The sequence below is a fragment of the Anser anser genome (genome assembly GCF_964211835.1).
Source record: "Anser anser genome assembly, chromosome: 25".
Taxonomy (NCBI): Eukaryota; Metazoa; Chordata; class Aves; order Anseriformes; family Anatidae; genus Anser; species Anser anser.
In genome coordinates, this window is record NC_139746.1 from 4,685,739 (window position 1) to 4,704,256 (window position 18,518).

At 43.8% G+C, this 18,518-nt stretch overlaps 1 protein-coding gene across 1 annotated transcript in view; it reads left to right on the forward strand.

Annotated features, from left to right (window-relative positions):
* Positions 1–16,932, forward strand: part of LOC310886384 (excitatory amino acid transporter 5-like) — a 32,904-nt gene extending 15,972 nt beyond the window's left edge. The window contains exon 11 of the mRNA XM_083810896.1: positions 23–16,932. Within this exon, the coding sequence (XP_083667022.1) occupies positions 23–160 (138 nt within the window). The 3' untranslated portion in view covers positions 161–16,932. The remainder of the gene's footprint in view (positions 1–22) is intronic.
* Positions 16,933–18,518: the final 1,586 nt, after the last annotated feature.

An 18,518-nucleotide genomic window follows, 5' to 3' on the forward strand; every position in this document is an offset into this window, starting at 1 on the left:
CAGCATTTTGTTCCTTTTGCAGCAAGATCCAGTGAGCAACGCAGACAAGTTTCCTTCTGCAGAGACCTCACTTCTGCATCCCAAAGACAACGTGATCGAACTGATTGAAGAAAATTTGTTTGATCAGACGGGAGTTCACTACAACATCTGTCAAGTGTAGATCACAGCATTCCCATGCCCAGGATGGGATCTTGGTGCTAAACTGCATATGGATGCTCTGCAAGACAAAGGCCTTACTTGGCACAAAAAGTAGAAAAATCCTCTACCCTTTGAAGACTTTGGGACTCTCCAAAGAGCAGAGCCCGCTGCTTATACGGGAGGATATGGCTGGACTGGCTGTTCTGTCTAAAGCAGCTGGGATTTGAAGGTTTTATGCCACACATTTTCTCAAGCCCAGTTCTCTTCCAAAGTTAGGGAGGAGAGCAGGTACTGGGAAGTGGGAACTAGACTGGATTAGAAAGAAACAGAGATGCGAAAATAATCGGACACCTTACATCGGCAGCCTTTATCTGCTGTCCAGGCTGCATTCTGTAAGGCTTTATTTTCTTTAATATATTTTTTAAAATCTTTTTTATTAATACATACACACTAAACATATTATATATTACTATACTATATAAGGTTCTCATCTAAAAAACTATGTGTATTTTTTGTCTAGAACTCAAAATTAAAGCTGAACATAACGGGATTTTCCAGCCATTACACAAACAGAGAAGAGCTGGTTGGAGCATTTCACTTCCAGTGCCAGAGAGATTCATTTCAGCTGCCAGGATGGAAGGGCCAGCTGTACGTGTATTTTTACTGTCTGTCTTATTATAGTGAAACTAATTGACCAACCCAGTCGCAACTGTGTTGGTTTTCCCGGCTAAGGATCTGTTCCCAAGTTCAAATTCCCATTCCAATTACAGCCTTAAAGCACAGGCTTCCAAGGGCAGCCTTCTCCACAAAAGCCTTTTACACAACTGATTCACGCTGCTGAATTCATTTGCTTCTTGCAAGGTCACCTCATCCCTTTCCCCCCTGGGTTTGTCATTACTGCCGCAGCAGGAGGCTCGTGGAAGCAGCCTAAATGCAGACTAACGTCACTTACTTTCTCCAAACGGCAACGCTCTTGGCCCAACTCACAGGGAAATTGATCAGAATGCTCCTATGGCTCAGATAAAGTCAGAGGAGATCCAGAGAGCAGCAAACAGGGCCCCGGGGCATGCCCAGCACATGCCCCTTGCAGCACCTGCGAGCGACTTTGTGCAATCAGCAGGCGGAGTCGCTGTCAATGAAGCTCGAGGTACTGCTGTCCACTTCGGCATTTCTCACCCTTTCCTCCTAGGCTGGTTAGTTTTGTACCCTCCTATTCATTTAATGTCCGACTCCTCTTCAGTAGGGGCAGTCTTGGGGTTAGAAAACCACATCCCAAACCGAGGGAACTCTGCAGCTTCCCAGGTCACCCCTCCGCGATCAGACGGGTTTGGGCACACGAAAATCCAGGGTCAGAGGCACTGCAAACACAAGGGAGGCTGCGGGCTGCAGGTGCCCGTGCCCTGATCAGGCCCACGCAGACAGCTGGGTGCCCCAAGCCACGCACGGAGGAACGGGTGCTTTGGAAGCACCCTGCCCCCATACACTGCAGTCCTACCCCAAATGACATAAAGCAGGGCATCCTCATGCTCACTGCAGCTGAAAGAACACACCGTTACTGACAAAACTGAGTATCACATCTCAGAAGTACATCTAGAACTGGCAGAGTAAACAGAAACCTGCGTGGTTTGCCTGAGAAGTTGCAAGTATTGTGATTTGTTTTCATGGGCACTAGTGGGGTCCCTCAAGGCTCCGTTTTAGGGCCAGTCCTCTTCAACGTTTTTATAAACAATTTGGATGTAGGACTAGAAGGTGTTTTGAGCAAATTTGCCGACGACACCAAACTTGGAGTAGTTGTAGACTTGGTTGAGGGTGGAAAGGCCTTGCAGAGAGATCTGGACAGATTGGAGAGCCGGGCAATCACCAGCCACATGAAGTTTAACAAGAGCAAGTGCCAGGTCCTGCACCTGGGACGGGGCAACCCTGGCTATACGTACAGGCTGGGCGACGAGATGCTGGAGAGCAGCCCTGCAGAGAGGGATCTGGGGGTTGTGGTTCACAGCAGGTTGAATATGAGCCAGCAGCGTGCCCTGGCAGCCAGGAGGGCCAACCGTACCCTGGGGTGCATCAAGCACGGCATCGCTAGTCGGTCGGGAAGTCATTGTCCCGCTCTGCTCTGCGCTGGTGCGGCCTCACCTCGAGCACTGTGTGCAGTTCTGGGCACCACAGTACAAAAAGGACGTAAAACTGTTGGAGAGTGTCCAGAGGAGGGCGACGAAGATGGTGAAGGGCCTAGAGGGGAAGACCTATGAGGAGCGGCTGAGGTCACTTGGCCTGTTCAGCCTGGAGAAGAGGAGGCTGAGGGGGGACCTCATCACGGTCTACAGCTTCCTCACGAGGGGGAGTGGAGGGGCAGGCACCGACCTATTCTCCTTAATCACCAGTGATAGGGCCCGGGGGAATGGTGTCAAGCTGAGGCAGGGGAGGTTTAGGCTGGACGTCAGGAAGAGGTTCTTCACCGAGAGGGTGGTCGCCCACTGGAACAGGCTCCCCAGGGAAGGAGTCACTGCACCGAGCCTGCCTGAATTTAAGAAGCGTTTGGACTGTGCTCTTAGTCACATGCTCTGAATTTTTGGGTAGGCCTGTGTGGTGTCAGAAGTTGGACTTGATGATCCTTGTGGGTCCCTTCCAGCTCTGGATATTCTATGATTCTATGATTTGTCAAGTATCAATAACATCTCCCGCTACCTGGTGAGATCTGTTTTAGTAGATAAGCTCCAGTTCTGAAATCAGCAGCAAGGACATTGTTCTATCAGGGTTAAAAAAAAAAAAAAAAAAGCCTCAGACCTTATAATAAATACAGTATAGGAGAGCATTAACAGTCCAGCAGTCTTAAAAAGAAAAGTGGGAGCCAATGGCCAAGGACAGTGGATGTAGTCACTGCCCCTCTAACAAGAGGAAACAGGGAAAATAATTCATAAGTTTCTGGAAGTCTGATGGCCACCTGAAGCCACCAATACTGGTGTGGAAAAGCCACAGGCAGCAAAGGACAGTGCATCCTCTTCAGCGCTGCAAAGAGGCACAAGCAACTTAATACATTCCAACAGGAATAAAACGTGGAAAAAATTAGGAAACAGTTACCGAATGCCTGAGTTGAGCCGCTAGCAAGGCATCCACTGCCTCTGACGTCCTTGGGATGGTACCATCCCAACGCCGCTTGTACTTCCAATAAACTGCTGCTGGGGGAACATTTATTCATTTCTAGCTGCTCAGTAGGGAACGACAGCCTTCATTTGCCAAAGCTGAACAGAGGCAGGCATCCATCGAACCCCAAAATGTCAGCAAGACTTTGGGCATACAGAACAATGCCAGCTCACCAGCAGCTGAGGGATGAGATTTCCAGAAGAAGCACAGAGGCTGGACGGTCACTGGGCAGCATCAGAAGCAGCTTTGCTCCTGGCTGCCTACGTCCAGGAGCACAAGTGCAGGGTGGAACGTGCTCACATTGGGCAAATCAAGGAATTTTGCTTAGCAAATGGAAAGCTCTACCCTCAAAGAAAGTCCTTACATCCTACCAACTGATAAACTGTACCTTCATACCTTTTCTAAATATTTTGATATATTATGATAAATATTAAATATTTATGCCCAGCTACCCATAAGAAACAGAAATGTACCTCTCTGCTCTAGCGATGAAAACATCAATCTGCTTCCGTTGTGCTTCCAACAGGCCACGCAAAGCACACATACTAAACCATAAGCTCTGGTGAACACAAAGAGCACAAGCCCCAAATCTCAACCTCTGTCCTGGGAATCACTGTTTTTCCCAGAAATGTAAGAGCTCCCCCGATGCCGTGATGTAATGTCCCCCCGATTACGGCTTGTGTGTACCCTGTCATAATGAAGTTGGAGAGCAACTGGGCAAAGGAACTTGGCTGTTACCCACGGATTACTCTCACCGAGAAAAATCACTGAAAGCTGCTTCTGTAAACTAAAATCCTTTTGAAAGACGTTTATGGTGGGTCTTTTTGTTTGTTTTTTGGTTATTAAACAGAAAGTAGAACTTCTTGGCTTTACAGTACCTCCCAAAATCCTGGCATAAAAGCCATCTACTTGGCTATACGAGCTTTGACGAGGGAATGAATTTCACCAGTGGGTTTGGGGAATTTGAGGATGTGAGTCACAATAAACACTAAGCTTAGTCAAATTTTTCATCAGTCTGACCCTTCAGCTCGAGTGAAATCCTTACCCAAGAACGCTTCTTCCTCCAGTCCACAATGAGGCTGCCTCGATCTTAACAACGGGCTGCCCTCCTGTTCTATTAGCTGTTTTCTAGAGCATGAATTATTTTTACATTTCTGAATTTATAAAATAGTCATTAGTTTTGATCATGGAGCTTCGTTTCATGTTATTTTTACATTTTTTTTGGATTTAAGTGAAGTGACATAATAGCGGCATAGCAAATGGCAATCCAGACAGTACACAGAGTCAGTAGAGAGCGCTGCCACCTTTTTTTTCCTTCTTCCAGAACAGAATGTACTTTGGTTTGCCTTTTACTGAAACTGAAAAAGAACAAAATAACTCAACATTGTAGCACGTGGCAAAATAAAGTCAAAAAAGCAGATGTGAAAAGCAGACAAAAAAAAAAAAAGAATATTAAATCATATCAGTTTCAAAATTACCCCATGGAAGTTTTCTAGGATGACTTTTTGAAAATTCCATTCCACAAGAAGTTTCGAAAGTCTTTATTTAAGTCTATTAGAACAACAGCTTTCTCTGTAAAAGATTTCCAAGCAGTTCTAAGTGATACATGTGAGTTAATTGAAACTATAAATTAGCAGCATGTAGCCTACCCAAACTACTCCTTTTAGGAGTATATGTCTCCCTCATGAACGTGTGGTCAGACTTCTCTGTCTTTGTCTCTTGCTATGTCTTAAGAGACTTTTACCTGTCATTTGCCTCACACCTGTCACTGTCGGTACTTATTTCCTCGTGGAATTTTTCATTTTGTCTCATGTGATGACAGACTTTCTAGAAACTATGAATATGTCATTTTAGTCCCTACTGCTTATGGCAGAACGTGGCCATACATCTGCTCCTGAGCTGCTGAAGCTCTAAAGTGGCATCCCTTCTGTCCTTTTCTGCATACAAGATATTTAAGGAATTAACTACCTAAGAACACCTGGTGATGGAAGTTTGTATAAACAAGAACTTAGATGACCTTTTTCCCCTTTGCTCTTTGTTTTCCTCACCCTGATGCAATATACATTAAATACCTGTACAAGCCATGCATCCTCCAGCTCCCCTCAAACCATACAAGTATTCAAACTCCTCCCAACAAGTGCCACAGCACGGGAAATTAATGAAGTGCCCCTGTCCTCCAAACCTCGTGCCCATGCAGCATGCAAACAACGGGAGCTGTGCAAAGCACCATTCCCCAGCAGCAGCCCGTGAATGGCTTCTGCTCCTCGGGAACGTCAGGGCGCACCTCCTGTGTCCTCACACTCGAGCAACCTCCGCCAGGGCGCTTGGGCAGCTGCTCCTCACCGCACAACCATCAGCTACACCCCATCTCATTTAGCAGATCCTCCTGATGATGGAGTGGTGTGAGATCAAAAAAAAAAGACGTGGCATGGAGGTGTCTGTGTTAACAATGACATCTGCAAATGGCTGGGGTTGCACAACAGAAGTTCAGGTACACTTTGCATTTGAACCCTTCATAGGGGATATAAATCTGCTAATTAGTTATGCTAAATCTGCTAATAAATTACGTTCAGACACATCACCATCCTAAAGAGCAAAGCAGCCACCCAGCCACCCAGCCACCCAGGTGCATCAGCCCCCAACTAAGCACAGGCTTTGTTACTGCTCACGCAGGCACAAGCCCCAGCACGCGGTGCAGAGATGCTTTATGGACTCAGCAGTCTGGGTCTGGACAACTTTGGGCAATTCTGCATCTTCTTCCATCTCACTGTGTTTGACATCCTCTGTTTCCCAACTCACGTGTCTTCAAAGTGGAGAGAAAGCAGCAACATCCCTGGGTAAGAGGCTCCAAAATCCCCTTCAGGGAGCCAGCTCGTCTCGTGCCTGCGCAAGCATCCTGGCACTCAGGCACGCAACCAATACTTACCTTCGGTCTCTAGTGACGTGTGTTATTTAAACACACAAATGAAGTCCCCCGTAGCCAACAGTGGGAGACTAGCACTTTTATAAGCAGTTACTCTCATTTTAGGATCAGATTAATTGTCTTCTGAAGTCTCTTAGATAGCCTCGGACTGGGTGCTGATATTTTTAATTATCTGAATCAGTAGAATGAATCCCATTCTGAAGTACACATCTGAGCGGTGAGATTTATTTTTAGAATGCTGAGCCTTCAGACTCTCGTTTCCAAGAACAGATTTTGGTTTGGATTTTAAGAGACAGACTACCCAAACAGCATGTCAATGCAGACAGGAAAGAACAATAGGGTTGAACAGTACACCCAGCCCAAACTGCTGCCTTACTTACCTGGCCATCTCACCTCAAAAATCTTCTACTCACTGTCCTTCCTTGTGCAGAACCACAACAAAGTGGATATTTGGCCATTCTCCTCCTTGACTCCCTTTAAATATTCCTGAAATCTTCAATCATCTGCAGAGCATTACCTCAAACCGCGTTCTGGTGCTAAAACACGAAGAGCAACATCACGCTCCCCCATCCTCAGAAGGCTGTCCTGTCTTTAGATATCTGAACTCCATTTTGCTGCCTTTACGTCTGTCTCCCTAATGCCGTGTCCCAATTACAGTTATTTGCTTTGACAGCCTGCAATCACTGGATGCAGACAGAACAAATGCTTCTTGTGCTTGCATCCTGTTAAGACATCTGGTGCTGATTTCTCCGTTCTAGCCAGGAAAAACTCCTCTCAATTCCGCTCCCAAACAAAATGCCAATCCCAACCTTTAACTGTTAGTTTCTCCTGCCCATATGTTGGTGATTCCTCCTCTTCTGAGATGATACCTGCATCCAGTCATCTGTTATTCGGAGCTAAGAGTTGTTCTTCAAGAACACAGGCACCAATTTGCATTTCCTATACATGGAGTATTAAGTAGGAAATAAAATCTTCATATGTATGCTTTACGAGTAGCAATTATTCACTTCCCCATAACTGGTTACAAAAGCAGGACTCTATGTATTCATCCACAACTTTCCTTTCCAGCCAGATACAAAAAATACACAGGGAACTGGTTAAGATTGTTTGTCCACCTATGGACCTGAGCTATCTCCCCTTTTCTGCAACCGTATCTGCAGTACCTGCAATCAGAAAACCTCCCTCTTCCCTTTCACCTCACGATCTAGCAAAAGCAGCAGCTCGGTCAGCCACGCTGAGTTAATTCTCACAGCACTGACACGGCCGGGCACCAGCCGACAGCAGTAAGCGGCCGAGTCACGCTGCTCGGGCTTGAACAGCTCCTCGAGTAGCTGCGCTCGGGCACTTCCAGCCTGCCACGTCATGCCCGGACAGGATGCTACGGAGAAAGGTCCAAGAACCTCACGAACAGAAGACGCAAAGCAGCAAGGCCCCCTCCTCCTTTCCCCATCCCTTCCTCAAGGCAGGTCGCATCCAAACAGCTCCCACTGGAAGAGGTGCTCTCCGAGGACCTTCTCTTTGGTCTCTCCCAGCACACAAGCAGAAGCTCTGCACTGCTGTCTCTCCTCAGCAGATCCCCACCTGGAATACCAAGTGAGAACAGAGCTGGGCTGTGCGCGCTGCTCTCCATCTCGAGAGACGGCTGGTGAAAATAACGAGCTGTTGCAGAAACTGAAGATACATTTGCTTAAGGCACACCTAGGCTAAGAACTGGAGGCACACAGGCTAGGTACAGTGCAGTATGTGCTAGCTTAGCAGTCTGGTGGTAACTTGGAACTCAAGTTCAAAAAAGAGACTATAACAAGCTGCACATCAACTCTAGAAGAGAGGAAAAATTAGACAACAATAACTCATGGGCAAGAAGCGAAAAATCAGAAGAGTCAAGTAACTTCTATACTGCATAGGGAGACCATGGTTGAAAGATTAAGGTGATGCAAGCCTAGTATCATTACTTTACTACTCAAACTCATTAGTGTAAAAAGAGCGCTACTTTTCTGTACTCTAAAGGCCCTGAGTGAAAAAACAAAAGTACATGCTTTAGTCAACACCTGGCATTTAGTCCTTAGATGTCACTGAGACTTAAGCATATAACCTCCTCACTGATGCTCCCTGAGAACGGAATTAAAGCAGTGCAGTCGTTATGGAACAGCTAGTCTATGAATGCCAGTCTGTGAACGCGTCTAAGAAAGCCAACTGCTTCTTGGGCTGCATCAGAAGCGTGGCCAGCAAGCCAAGGGAGGGGACCGTCCCCCTCTGCTCTGTCCTTGCGGGACCCCCCCTGGAGCCCTGCGTCCAGCTCTGGGGGCCCAGCACAATAAGGTCAGGGGCCTATTTAGGGTGAGTCCAGAGGAGGCCACGGGGATGCTCAGGGGCTGGAGCAGCTCTGCTATGAGACCTGGGGGCTGGGAGACCTGGGGGTGTTCAGCCTGGAGAAGAGAAGGCTTCGGGGAGAACCTACAGTGGCCTGCCGGTACCTGAAGGGGCTGCAGGAAAGCTGGGGAGGGACTCTTTTGTCAGGGGGTGTAGTGACAGGACAAGGGGTAATGGACTTAAATTAAAAGAGGGTAGGTTTAGATTAGGTATTAGGAAGAAATTCTTCCCCCTGAGGGCGGTGAGGCCCTGGCTGAGGCTGCCCCGAGGAGCTGTGGGTGCCCCATCCCTGGCAGTGCCCAAGGCCAGGCTGGATGGGGCTGGGGGCAGCCTGGGCTGGTGGGGGGGTCGTGCTCATGGTGGGACAGGGTGGGCTTCTAGGTCCCTTCCAACCCAAACCACTCCATGGTTCTGTGATTCTATACAATGTGGAATTATTCAAAATGCACTGTGTAAGTGCTTGGCCGTTCAGTTTTACAACTGGCTAATTCTACCATTTCTTAAAATATGTGCAGCAGCTTCATAACGCACATATTTCTTAATTTGTGTGTATTCTTGTTTTAATAAAATAGTTGAAAATCCCCAAATCTTGTGCTCAACAATTCTGGCTTTCAAAACTACAGCATCAGCTTCTGGAAGCTGAGCAAGGGACCTAATGAAAATGGAAGCAAAATACATGGAGGCAGTCTTATTTCACAGATACAGATATGTGTTTGGCAAACTCTTTAATAAACACTGCAATCCAAAAAACAAGCCTTGGCTCTGTTTGAAGTTTTAGTTTTTCTGGAAGGTTCTGTGCTCCTTTTCTAGTGCAATGAGCAGCTCAATGCAGAATTTCAATGGCACAGCATTTACACTTCTGTAGAAAACATTTTTATTTAACGCAGAGCACGCATACTGGACCTGACAGCTGGATTCACAACTACACTCACCATCACTCTACGAAGAGATTAACAGTGATGACCATTAGACTCAAAATAATCAAATAGCAATAGTATGCTTTAGCCAGGAGAAAAATAATCACTGGAGAAGGAGGTGGAAAAACACCACCAGCAGCAAGCCTGGAAGAGGAGCAGCCTCCTGCAAACGCATGAGGCGCGTGCGCTGCTGCGTGCACAAACAGCCATGCGATTCCGGCTGCTCCGCACTGGGCTGGAGCAGGGATAAGAGATGCCAGCACTCTGCTGCCCAAAGAAAGAAAACGGTCTCACAGGAAGAGCTACTTGAACCCAGTATTACCAAGATTATTCCAAAAAGAACCTAAATTCAATGATGAGCATCACAGCTCCCAGCTTTGGACAGGAGTCAACCATGCCTGTTATTACCGCAATGTGATCACCTAACTTCACCTGGCAGATGTCTGAGCCTGGACCTTCCCGTAAAACATCTGTGTGTGTGCATGATTCATTCATGTCACTACATCCTCGGCCTCACCATGCCCTCACTTCCCCTTCTGTCCCATCTCCAGCTACAGACGCACTGAATTACACAACCGGTTCACTGTCAGAATGACACCGACAGTCGAAATCAAGAGCACGGTGCTTTCCATACAGTCCCTCTTAAGGGAGAAGAGCTCGATGGCACCATCACAGACTTCACTTGGGAACAGGACATCCAAAATGCTTCTCTGCAAGTGCTCACTCCAGTCTGTTAGGAGGACAGAAATCGCTGAATGACCCTTCCTGCTGCCTGTGCAACAAAGCCCTGAGGATGAAATCACTCAGCCCCATCTAGATTTCCAAGTTCCCACCAACAGCCTTCCCCCACATTCTCATAATACTACATGAGACAAGGCAGGATGGATTGATAGATCACATCCTTCACATAAATAATTTCCTAGTTCCCAACCTTATACATCTCCTGGCCAAGGGATACAGACTTACAGCAGGTGTAGTAGGTGTAAATGGACCCCCTCCTATTATTACCTTCTTGAAAGCTTCAGCCCACGAAGCTAAGAAAACTGTAGTGTCCTCACAGTTCAGAATCTCCTGCTCAGCTTTCCCTGTTGCTCTCCTTCTTTGAAGTACGTTGTACCTTCAATTCCTTGTATTTATAAGAATTACCCAAGTTTATTAGTGTTATGCAACACCACACCAAATGCTTTAGAAAAGCTCAGGTGAATGGGAGTTATTGCCTTTCATGCATTCATATATTTTATTTATAAAGCATTTGTTCTTATCAAAGAAACCCACCAAACTGATACTACCCGTGATAAACCCTGTGATAAACCTGTGACAGTCTGTTATAAAATGTGTTTAAGCCATGTCTATTTACCTCCATATCGTTACGTTTGTTATTCAACATCTGAAGAACAGTTCTTTCAGGCTATGCCTCGCGGGGGTCAATCAGAAAGCCCGTCACGGCTCTTCACACTGCCCAGCCCCTTGGAAGATGCTGCCTCAGCCTTCATCTCCCGACCTCAGCATTCTGCAGGGGTACATGTCCTGCCTATCAAAACACTTCATGTAGTGGAGATGAGATCAACAGGGTCAGAGTTGCATGTCTCACATTCCCCTAATACGCATATGCCTATTACTGCTATTTTCTACTCATACTGATGAGTTAGGGTATTTCCTACGAGAACTCCAATTCTAACTATGCAGTTACACCTAAGCGCACATTAGTCTTCTCTGCTTTGCACCCGCTACCGTGGTCACCTCTGTGTAATTACCCTTATTCTCATCACCCGTATTTCTTTTTGCTGAACATGCCACATTCTCCCAGCAGCTGAAAATTAAGTCTCCATTCCACCTCACAGCACCATAACCCCCCTTCATTTCCTAATTTTCCATATGTATCTTTTGTGGCTCTCCAGTCATCCCCCACCTCCAATCACATGCTAGCTCTCCACTTACTCTTATTCTCCTTTAATGTTTCGGTGTTACTTTTTTTTCCAGTGCGTTATTTTGCTTTGCTTTTGCCAGGAATAGAGACTGATGACAGTGTTGGGAATTTCAAACAAGAAGCAGCTCCAACTGTCTTTCACATCTGTACAGTTTACCTTCTAGCCTTGGCAGTTTCTCTGAATAGTTCCTCTATAGCTGAATCAAGCCACCCAGCTGACACTACGCACTCGAAGTATGTTTGAGTACATCTTTTGATGCCAACGCCACCATAAGCAGCCCCAAGCTCAGCTGTTTGGTCCCACCCTTGAACTGCCCCTTCAGTAGCACGTGCATGTACATCCCTGTGGGACAACACCGGAAACAGATCCAGCAACTGATTCAGGTTTAAAGTAACCCTGATAGCAGGGGTTATTTTTCATTTAAACAAGCCCTATCTACTTGTATCAGCACAAGTAACATGAGGGTGGAGGGCTGGTACACCAGGACCATACACAAAGCACACCCTCAGAGCCTTAGTTTCTAAAATTCTTAATTCTTAAAAAAAAAAAAAAAAAAAAAAAAAGCAGTATGACATGTCATTTTAATAACTTACTAAGCTTTCACACAGCTATTAGTGCCAACAGCGGGCAACTGCAGCTGCTGCAGGGATCTTCTCATTCAGCTACCTCCATAAGGAGCAGGCGATGGACAGGCCTGGGCTGCCAGCTCGAGCTGCCAGAGCAGCAGTGGCCAGCAGCAGGTGAGATGATCCCAATTCTAGCACCTACACTGAAACATTTCTGAGCAAAAACGTTTCATCCCTATTCGTAGGACATCACCTGTGTCTTCCTCCTTTGGATCCTGCAAGATGCTCAGGATTAGGTAACACCTTCATCATCAAGCAAAGGGGAAAAATGGATTACAGATCTCCCATGCAGTCAGCTTCCTACCCCACAGCTGCTAAGAGTGCTGCTGCCAGGGCTCCTAGGCAAATGCGCCTTCCTTTTGCTGCATGCAACACCCAGCAGCTTTGAGACTGTCACCCAGTTATTCTTTGCAGAAGGCAAATGATGTCAGGCTGCCTTAATGTCACCAATTCAGCAAAGCCTGTCTTTTTCCCTTCTTATTCCTTCTTGGATGCGGTCTTAAAAGCATCAGCTTACATTATTCCTTCACCCAAAACCAGGATGCATACCGACAAACTGGGAAATCAGATTCCATGCAGGAGATACTAGCCAAGGTCAGTATTCTTCTGCCAAGGTCAGTATTGGCACCATGAATGCGGAGAGGCCAATTTCAGGCCAGACATTCCTTCCTCAAGGCCACCAGCAGTCCAACAGCACGCGAGGCTCTAACCTGCCCCGCCGAGAGAGCTGCACTCCAAGGAAACGGGAAGGAAGGCACAGAGCTTCAAAGATTCAAACAAGCTATGGCATCACTTGCGCTGCCTTTGAGAATTACTGTTTTAATAATGTAAAATGAGAATCAGGGCAGCCAGAACGCTCCTTAGTAACTATAAGAGCACTGGAGATACCACTGCCCAGGGGTAAAGGGACTGGTTCAAGTCCTTGTAAGCCCTCTGAGTGATAGGACAAGGCACAAAGACACCAGAGAACGCCATACCTCAACACCTGGCTACAAACCTTAACTTTGCCTTGTTCAGAAAAGAAGCACTTAAGACATGTGGGCAAGGCTCAGTGTTTTATCTACGCTAGCACAAGCAGCCTGGATTTCTATCCTGGAATCCAGTGACAGGGGTGGGGGTAGTAGGGTCGGATGGTGCAATCGTGTTGTGTGACATGGCAAACGAGGTCATTCACTGCCATTTCAATAAATTCAGTCGTTCCTGAAGCTGAGTTGTCTTCCTTTCTCCGTTCCTGCAGTAAGAAAGGATTAAAACATTAAGGCCCATGAAATACTGTAAAAACAGAAGGGGAAAATAGAAAAGCTGGTCCAAAAAGAAATGAGAATAATTTCCTAAGTCACCCAAAGATGTGACAACATTTTGATCCCATGGAGAAGTGAATGGGAGGTGCTACCTGAAAAGGGGTGATACTGTACATTACAGGACCACTGCAGAAAAATACTAGGACATAATACATAGATGCAACTGTTTCCTAAAGTTATTTCAAGAGAAGTTTTGGAGAAATTTGGATGTTAAATTCTTATCCAACTGGAGATGAATTTTCTTAAACCCCGTTACCTCGCTCATCACATTACTGTACTATTGTTAAAATATACCTTATGACTACAAAGTTTTATAAAAGCTTAGATTTTTAAGGACATATATCTTTGTGTTACTTCTATACTGTGTACGTAAATGGAACAGAATACATGTGCATATAAAGCAGATACACAACATGTTAATACATACAATTAACAGAGATAAAAAGACATTATAAACAAACTATATATAAATACAGCCTACAAACATTTTAAAATATGTTGCAGCATTAAACACCAGCCAGCCAAGCTGGCAGGAAAGCCTTGTGGCTTTTTTTTTTTTTTTTTTTCGTTTTTTAATTTTAAATTAGTTGGAAACAGAAGTGCCAAGGTACTAACAGGCCCACTCCTGTTCTTACCCCTACCATCAGAGTGGTTTCCAAAGGGTATTTATCAATATGGTGATAGATACTTTATATATAAATATATATACACACATACACATGTATTATGTGCATGTGTGTGTATACACATATAAATATGCATCTCTTGAAAGATGCAAAGCAGAAGAAACGATCTGGGACAAAGAGGTAAGGTAGGATCACAAAAACAGATCACCAATTTACAAATCTGGTTTGACTGAGACCGAAACCATTTGTGCCATGACTCTAGAGAAGCACACAGGCTTACTTACCATAGCCATATGCAAACTGCAATACAGCCTTGAAATCCTGAAAGCGCATGTGCACGCTCCTTCCATGATACCTGAGCTGGAGACTACTGAAGTCTACGCAAAGGAAGCAGCTCAGCAGTGTTTACACTGACTCAACACTGCTCCTAAGCCAAACAATTTCTGCTTTGCTCTCCATTTTGATCTTTCTTTGTAGCATGCACGGGCTGGACTTGGGGTCAGAATCTGTTCCAACACATTCAAACAGAATTTCAGTTAAAGTAAGTTTCAGAAGTCCACTGATTACTCAAAGAATTCAGGAAGTCCCAAAGCTATTTTTATTAAACTCAGTGAAATTCTCCATAAATTCTAGATTAAGTTGAGAATATGGTCTTTAGTAAGTGCTCCAGCTGCAGCTCTGCAGAGAAAAATCAATCAATTCTGAAAAATTTAACATTTATGGCATTATATACTATACTATATATTACTACTCAAATGAAGAAAGTTTGTATTTTAACCGTGACAAATTTAGTTTGAATTAATTTTGTTGCAAAGGAACTTATTCAACAATGCAATGTTAGTAGAAGTATGTTCTGACAAACTAGACTCAGATTTCCATTTTGCTATGTTCCCTGCCTTTATACGTAAATACTTAAAAAAATAAATAAATAAAAATCAAAAGTATTTCACAAAACAAAGAGAAGCACCTGCTATTTACCTTCATTCAACTGCATTGGTAACACACACATGTAAAAATACTACCCCAAACATCCCACATTTCCTTTCAATCTCCTACTTTCAGAAAGTAATGAAAGCCGAAGGCAGCTTAAAAAAAAAAAAAAAGCTTCAAAATCAAGAAGCAAAATAAGAGGAAATAAGGGAATAGGCAGGGCCCCTCTGACATCCAACTTCTGTGCATGCTGGGGAAGCATGAGGGGAATGACAAAAGGACAAAGGGACAGGGACCAGACTTGGGTGCTTTCCTTAAACAGCTTTTCCTACCACCACTGTTGGAGTCAGAATCTGAGCTAGATGCACCATTATTACGACACAGGAGGAATATTCCTATTCTAATGTTCTCTATGCTTTTTTTTTTTTTGGTAAAAGATGGGAGATAGAGAAACAAATAAAAAGGCAGGATGAACTTTGTTCCAGCTTGTTACCTGAAGTACCAGTGAGATGGAAATCAGCGTTGTCTAATACCTTTCTGTTTTTTGGGGGGATTATTGCGGAAACGAAGGAGGTGAAGTTCAACAGTAAGGGACCCAAAGAGCCCCCACCACAGAGCAAGTGGTAGAGAGTCCAAAGCCAGGGAGGCCACAGAGAATTCTGCAAAAAGGGAATCTCCCTCGAGGGTTAAGGGGTCTAATCTTTTCCTTTTTTTTTTTTTCCTTCTGCCTTTAGAAAAACAGCCATTTCTGATAGGAGGCTCACACTGCATTTGGGTATGTTTTCTTACTAAACTTTCTGCTTGTCAGTACATGTTTTCCCTCATTTTTCACTGAAGAAAACTCTAAAACTGGAAAATAAAATGGTTATCAGTATGAACCTGTGTGAAGTGAATCACATAGGACTAACGTGCATCGGGAAGAATTACACAGAAGTTGCCCTGGTTTCACCCAAAAAAGGTGGCAGGAAAGGTCTAAAATTCTGTGCTGCTGATTAAGCGCTCCTGTTCGCGGTGGATGTTGCACATACTAGTGGTAACATACTGTTAACTGTATACTCACTATACAAATATGCTGATTTCTGCTCTTTACCAATTCAGAACAAAGAATAATTTCAACTTGGTGAGATTGCTGGACTGAGGAATTCCCACAGCAAGAATAACTGGAAATGCAGTTTTCCACAGTATCAAGATGCCTGCGCTGACTTGGCATTGCCATCCATTCCGTGTTATCACAGAGTCACAGAATGGTTTGGGTTGGAAGGGACCTCAAAGCCCACCCCATCCCACCCCTGCCATGGGCACGACCCCCCCACCAGCCCAGGCTGCCCCCAGCCCCATCCAGCCTGGCCTTGGGCACTGCCAGGGATGGGGCACCCACAGCTCCTCGGGGCAGCCTGCGCCAGGGCCTCACCATTACCATGCACTGGACACTTCCCCCCGCCGCCCCTCTTATTTTACATCCCTTTTTGGAGGAAGTCACAAAGTTCAGTTAACAATCAGAGCCAATGTCTCAAAGGTATGATAACTACCCCAGCTCCTCCAGACAGAAGGATCATTTCCACAACTGAAGAACAAAGCAAGGCACCTGCTTTAACTCAGTAGGGGCCAATTTCAATTTATGAAAACTTTACAAGATTCTGTGTTGGCAAACAAGGGAGTATTACAGTAAGGTACTATCAAATAGAGCCTGTTTAAAGACAATGGCAGTATACTGCACTTCCGTGACACAGTTCCATGGGCATTTCTGAACAAGGCCTAGCAGGCCGCGAAGCATCAGAGCCGAAACTGGACAAGAGGAACCAGAATACGCTGCCTGACCTCAAGACTGCAGGATTCCTTGTTCTCAAGGGCTCTCTTCAAAAGTTGCAAAACAAATTTCTGAGTAATAGTATAGCTGGGTTCTGTTTTTTGTTGTTGTTGCTTTTTTATTTTATTATTGTTATTTTTAAATCAGTCAGGATAAACATCCTAAGATGGAGAGAACAACTTGTTTCCTGAAAAATAAAAAGTAAATCATGTGCCTTCTTTTAATTCCATCTTTCTAATAAGGTTACAAGTAACAAAATCTTTAGTGAAGCAAGCTTGATTAGCCTAAGTCATGAACACAGTTCATATTCTTCTGAAAAAATGTCAAATTCCAAATTGCACAATAATCCAATTCCTGCAGAAAACAAAAACAAAAAACCAAAATACGAACGATTAAGTAAAAGCCTAATACTATTTTGAAATACATCAACTGTCACCATAGATCATTTAGAAATATCATGAACATGTTCTAAATAAGCACTTAACAAAAACAGTAATGACCATGTAGCAAAAAAATAACAAAAATCCTTTGCACTATTGACAGAAAATTTCATTTAAATATTAAAACTAGCGTAAAATATCTAGGCTTTGTTTTGTTTAATTTTGAAAATACCTTATAAGAAAACAATACTGGTAATTCCATCCACAGGATTCTACAAAACTGCTGCTTCATTCATCAAATCTTTGAACCGTTTCAATATGAAAATTCCAATTTTTCAAATTACTTAAAAATCATTGCAGAGAATTTCCAAGCACTTGAATTAAAGCACAACCGAAGTATGAAGTTGGTACATTTTTGCAATTATTTCTAAAATAAGTTACTTTACATAAATACTCTCAAAATAACACAATGGGATTCAACTTCATTTTAGACATTTGGAAAGCAGTGTCATACTTTATTTAAAATAAACCCATGTAAAAACAAAGTTTAAATGAAAATGGTACCTGAAAAATAAATTATTTGATATAAAACAAATCAATAACTTAAAAACACACTAAATATACAAAATGTTTAACCATATACTGTACAGTATGGAAAACAATTGATAAAACCTTCTGTCCCACAAACAGATTAATTTATAAACAAAAGATTACATAAGTTAAGGGAAATGAAATCAATAAAAAGACTAGAAGTACAGTATTATTCAAAGTTACTGGTCAAATAAAGGTTTATACCAACTTATGTTTCAAATGTCTCACGTCATTTTCTTCTCAATGACCAAGTGAAAAAGTTCAGCTGTACCACTGAAAAGTTGCTCAAAAATGTTTAAAAATAAGGAACAATACGAGAATAAAGGTTCTAAAATGTGAACGCTACCAATTTTTCAAGGTTTCAGGTGGCAGTGCTACTATTACTGATTTTCCATCATCATCAACAAAATAATTTAGTGCTGAAAATTCCACTCAACAGAAAAATATTTCTAGTTAAAACCTTGGAAATCTTTTACCAAGTGTAATATACAATAAATAACTGCAGCAAGACTGAAGAAAACAATAATGGATTTAAAGTGAAATCTACTCACTGGGCGTGGTGTCTTGTTTAGAGATCATAAAGGCTTCAGCTGGATTTTAAATCATGCAGAAGGAGAAACCAACACCTATGGTTTTGTTTAGTTTTGCTACTTCAGACTATCACAAAAAAGCAATCACAAAACCAGTGCTGTACCTGATTAATCTGGGAGCACTCACTTTCAGAAATTAATTATAATTTTTCAATTCTGCTGGCTGTGTCATGGAGAAGTTGCACATTACAGAGGTACCACCTCTTACCAAGTAAGACTGTGTCCCCTTCATGACCACCATTTTTTTTAA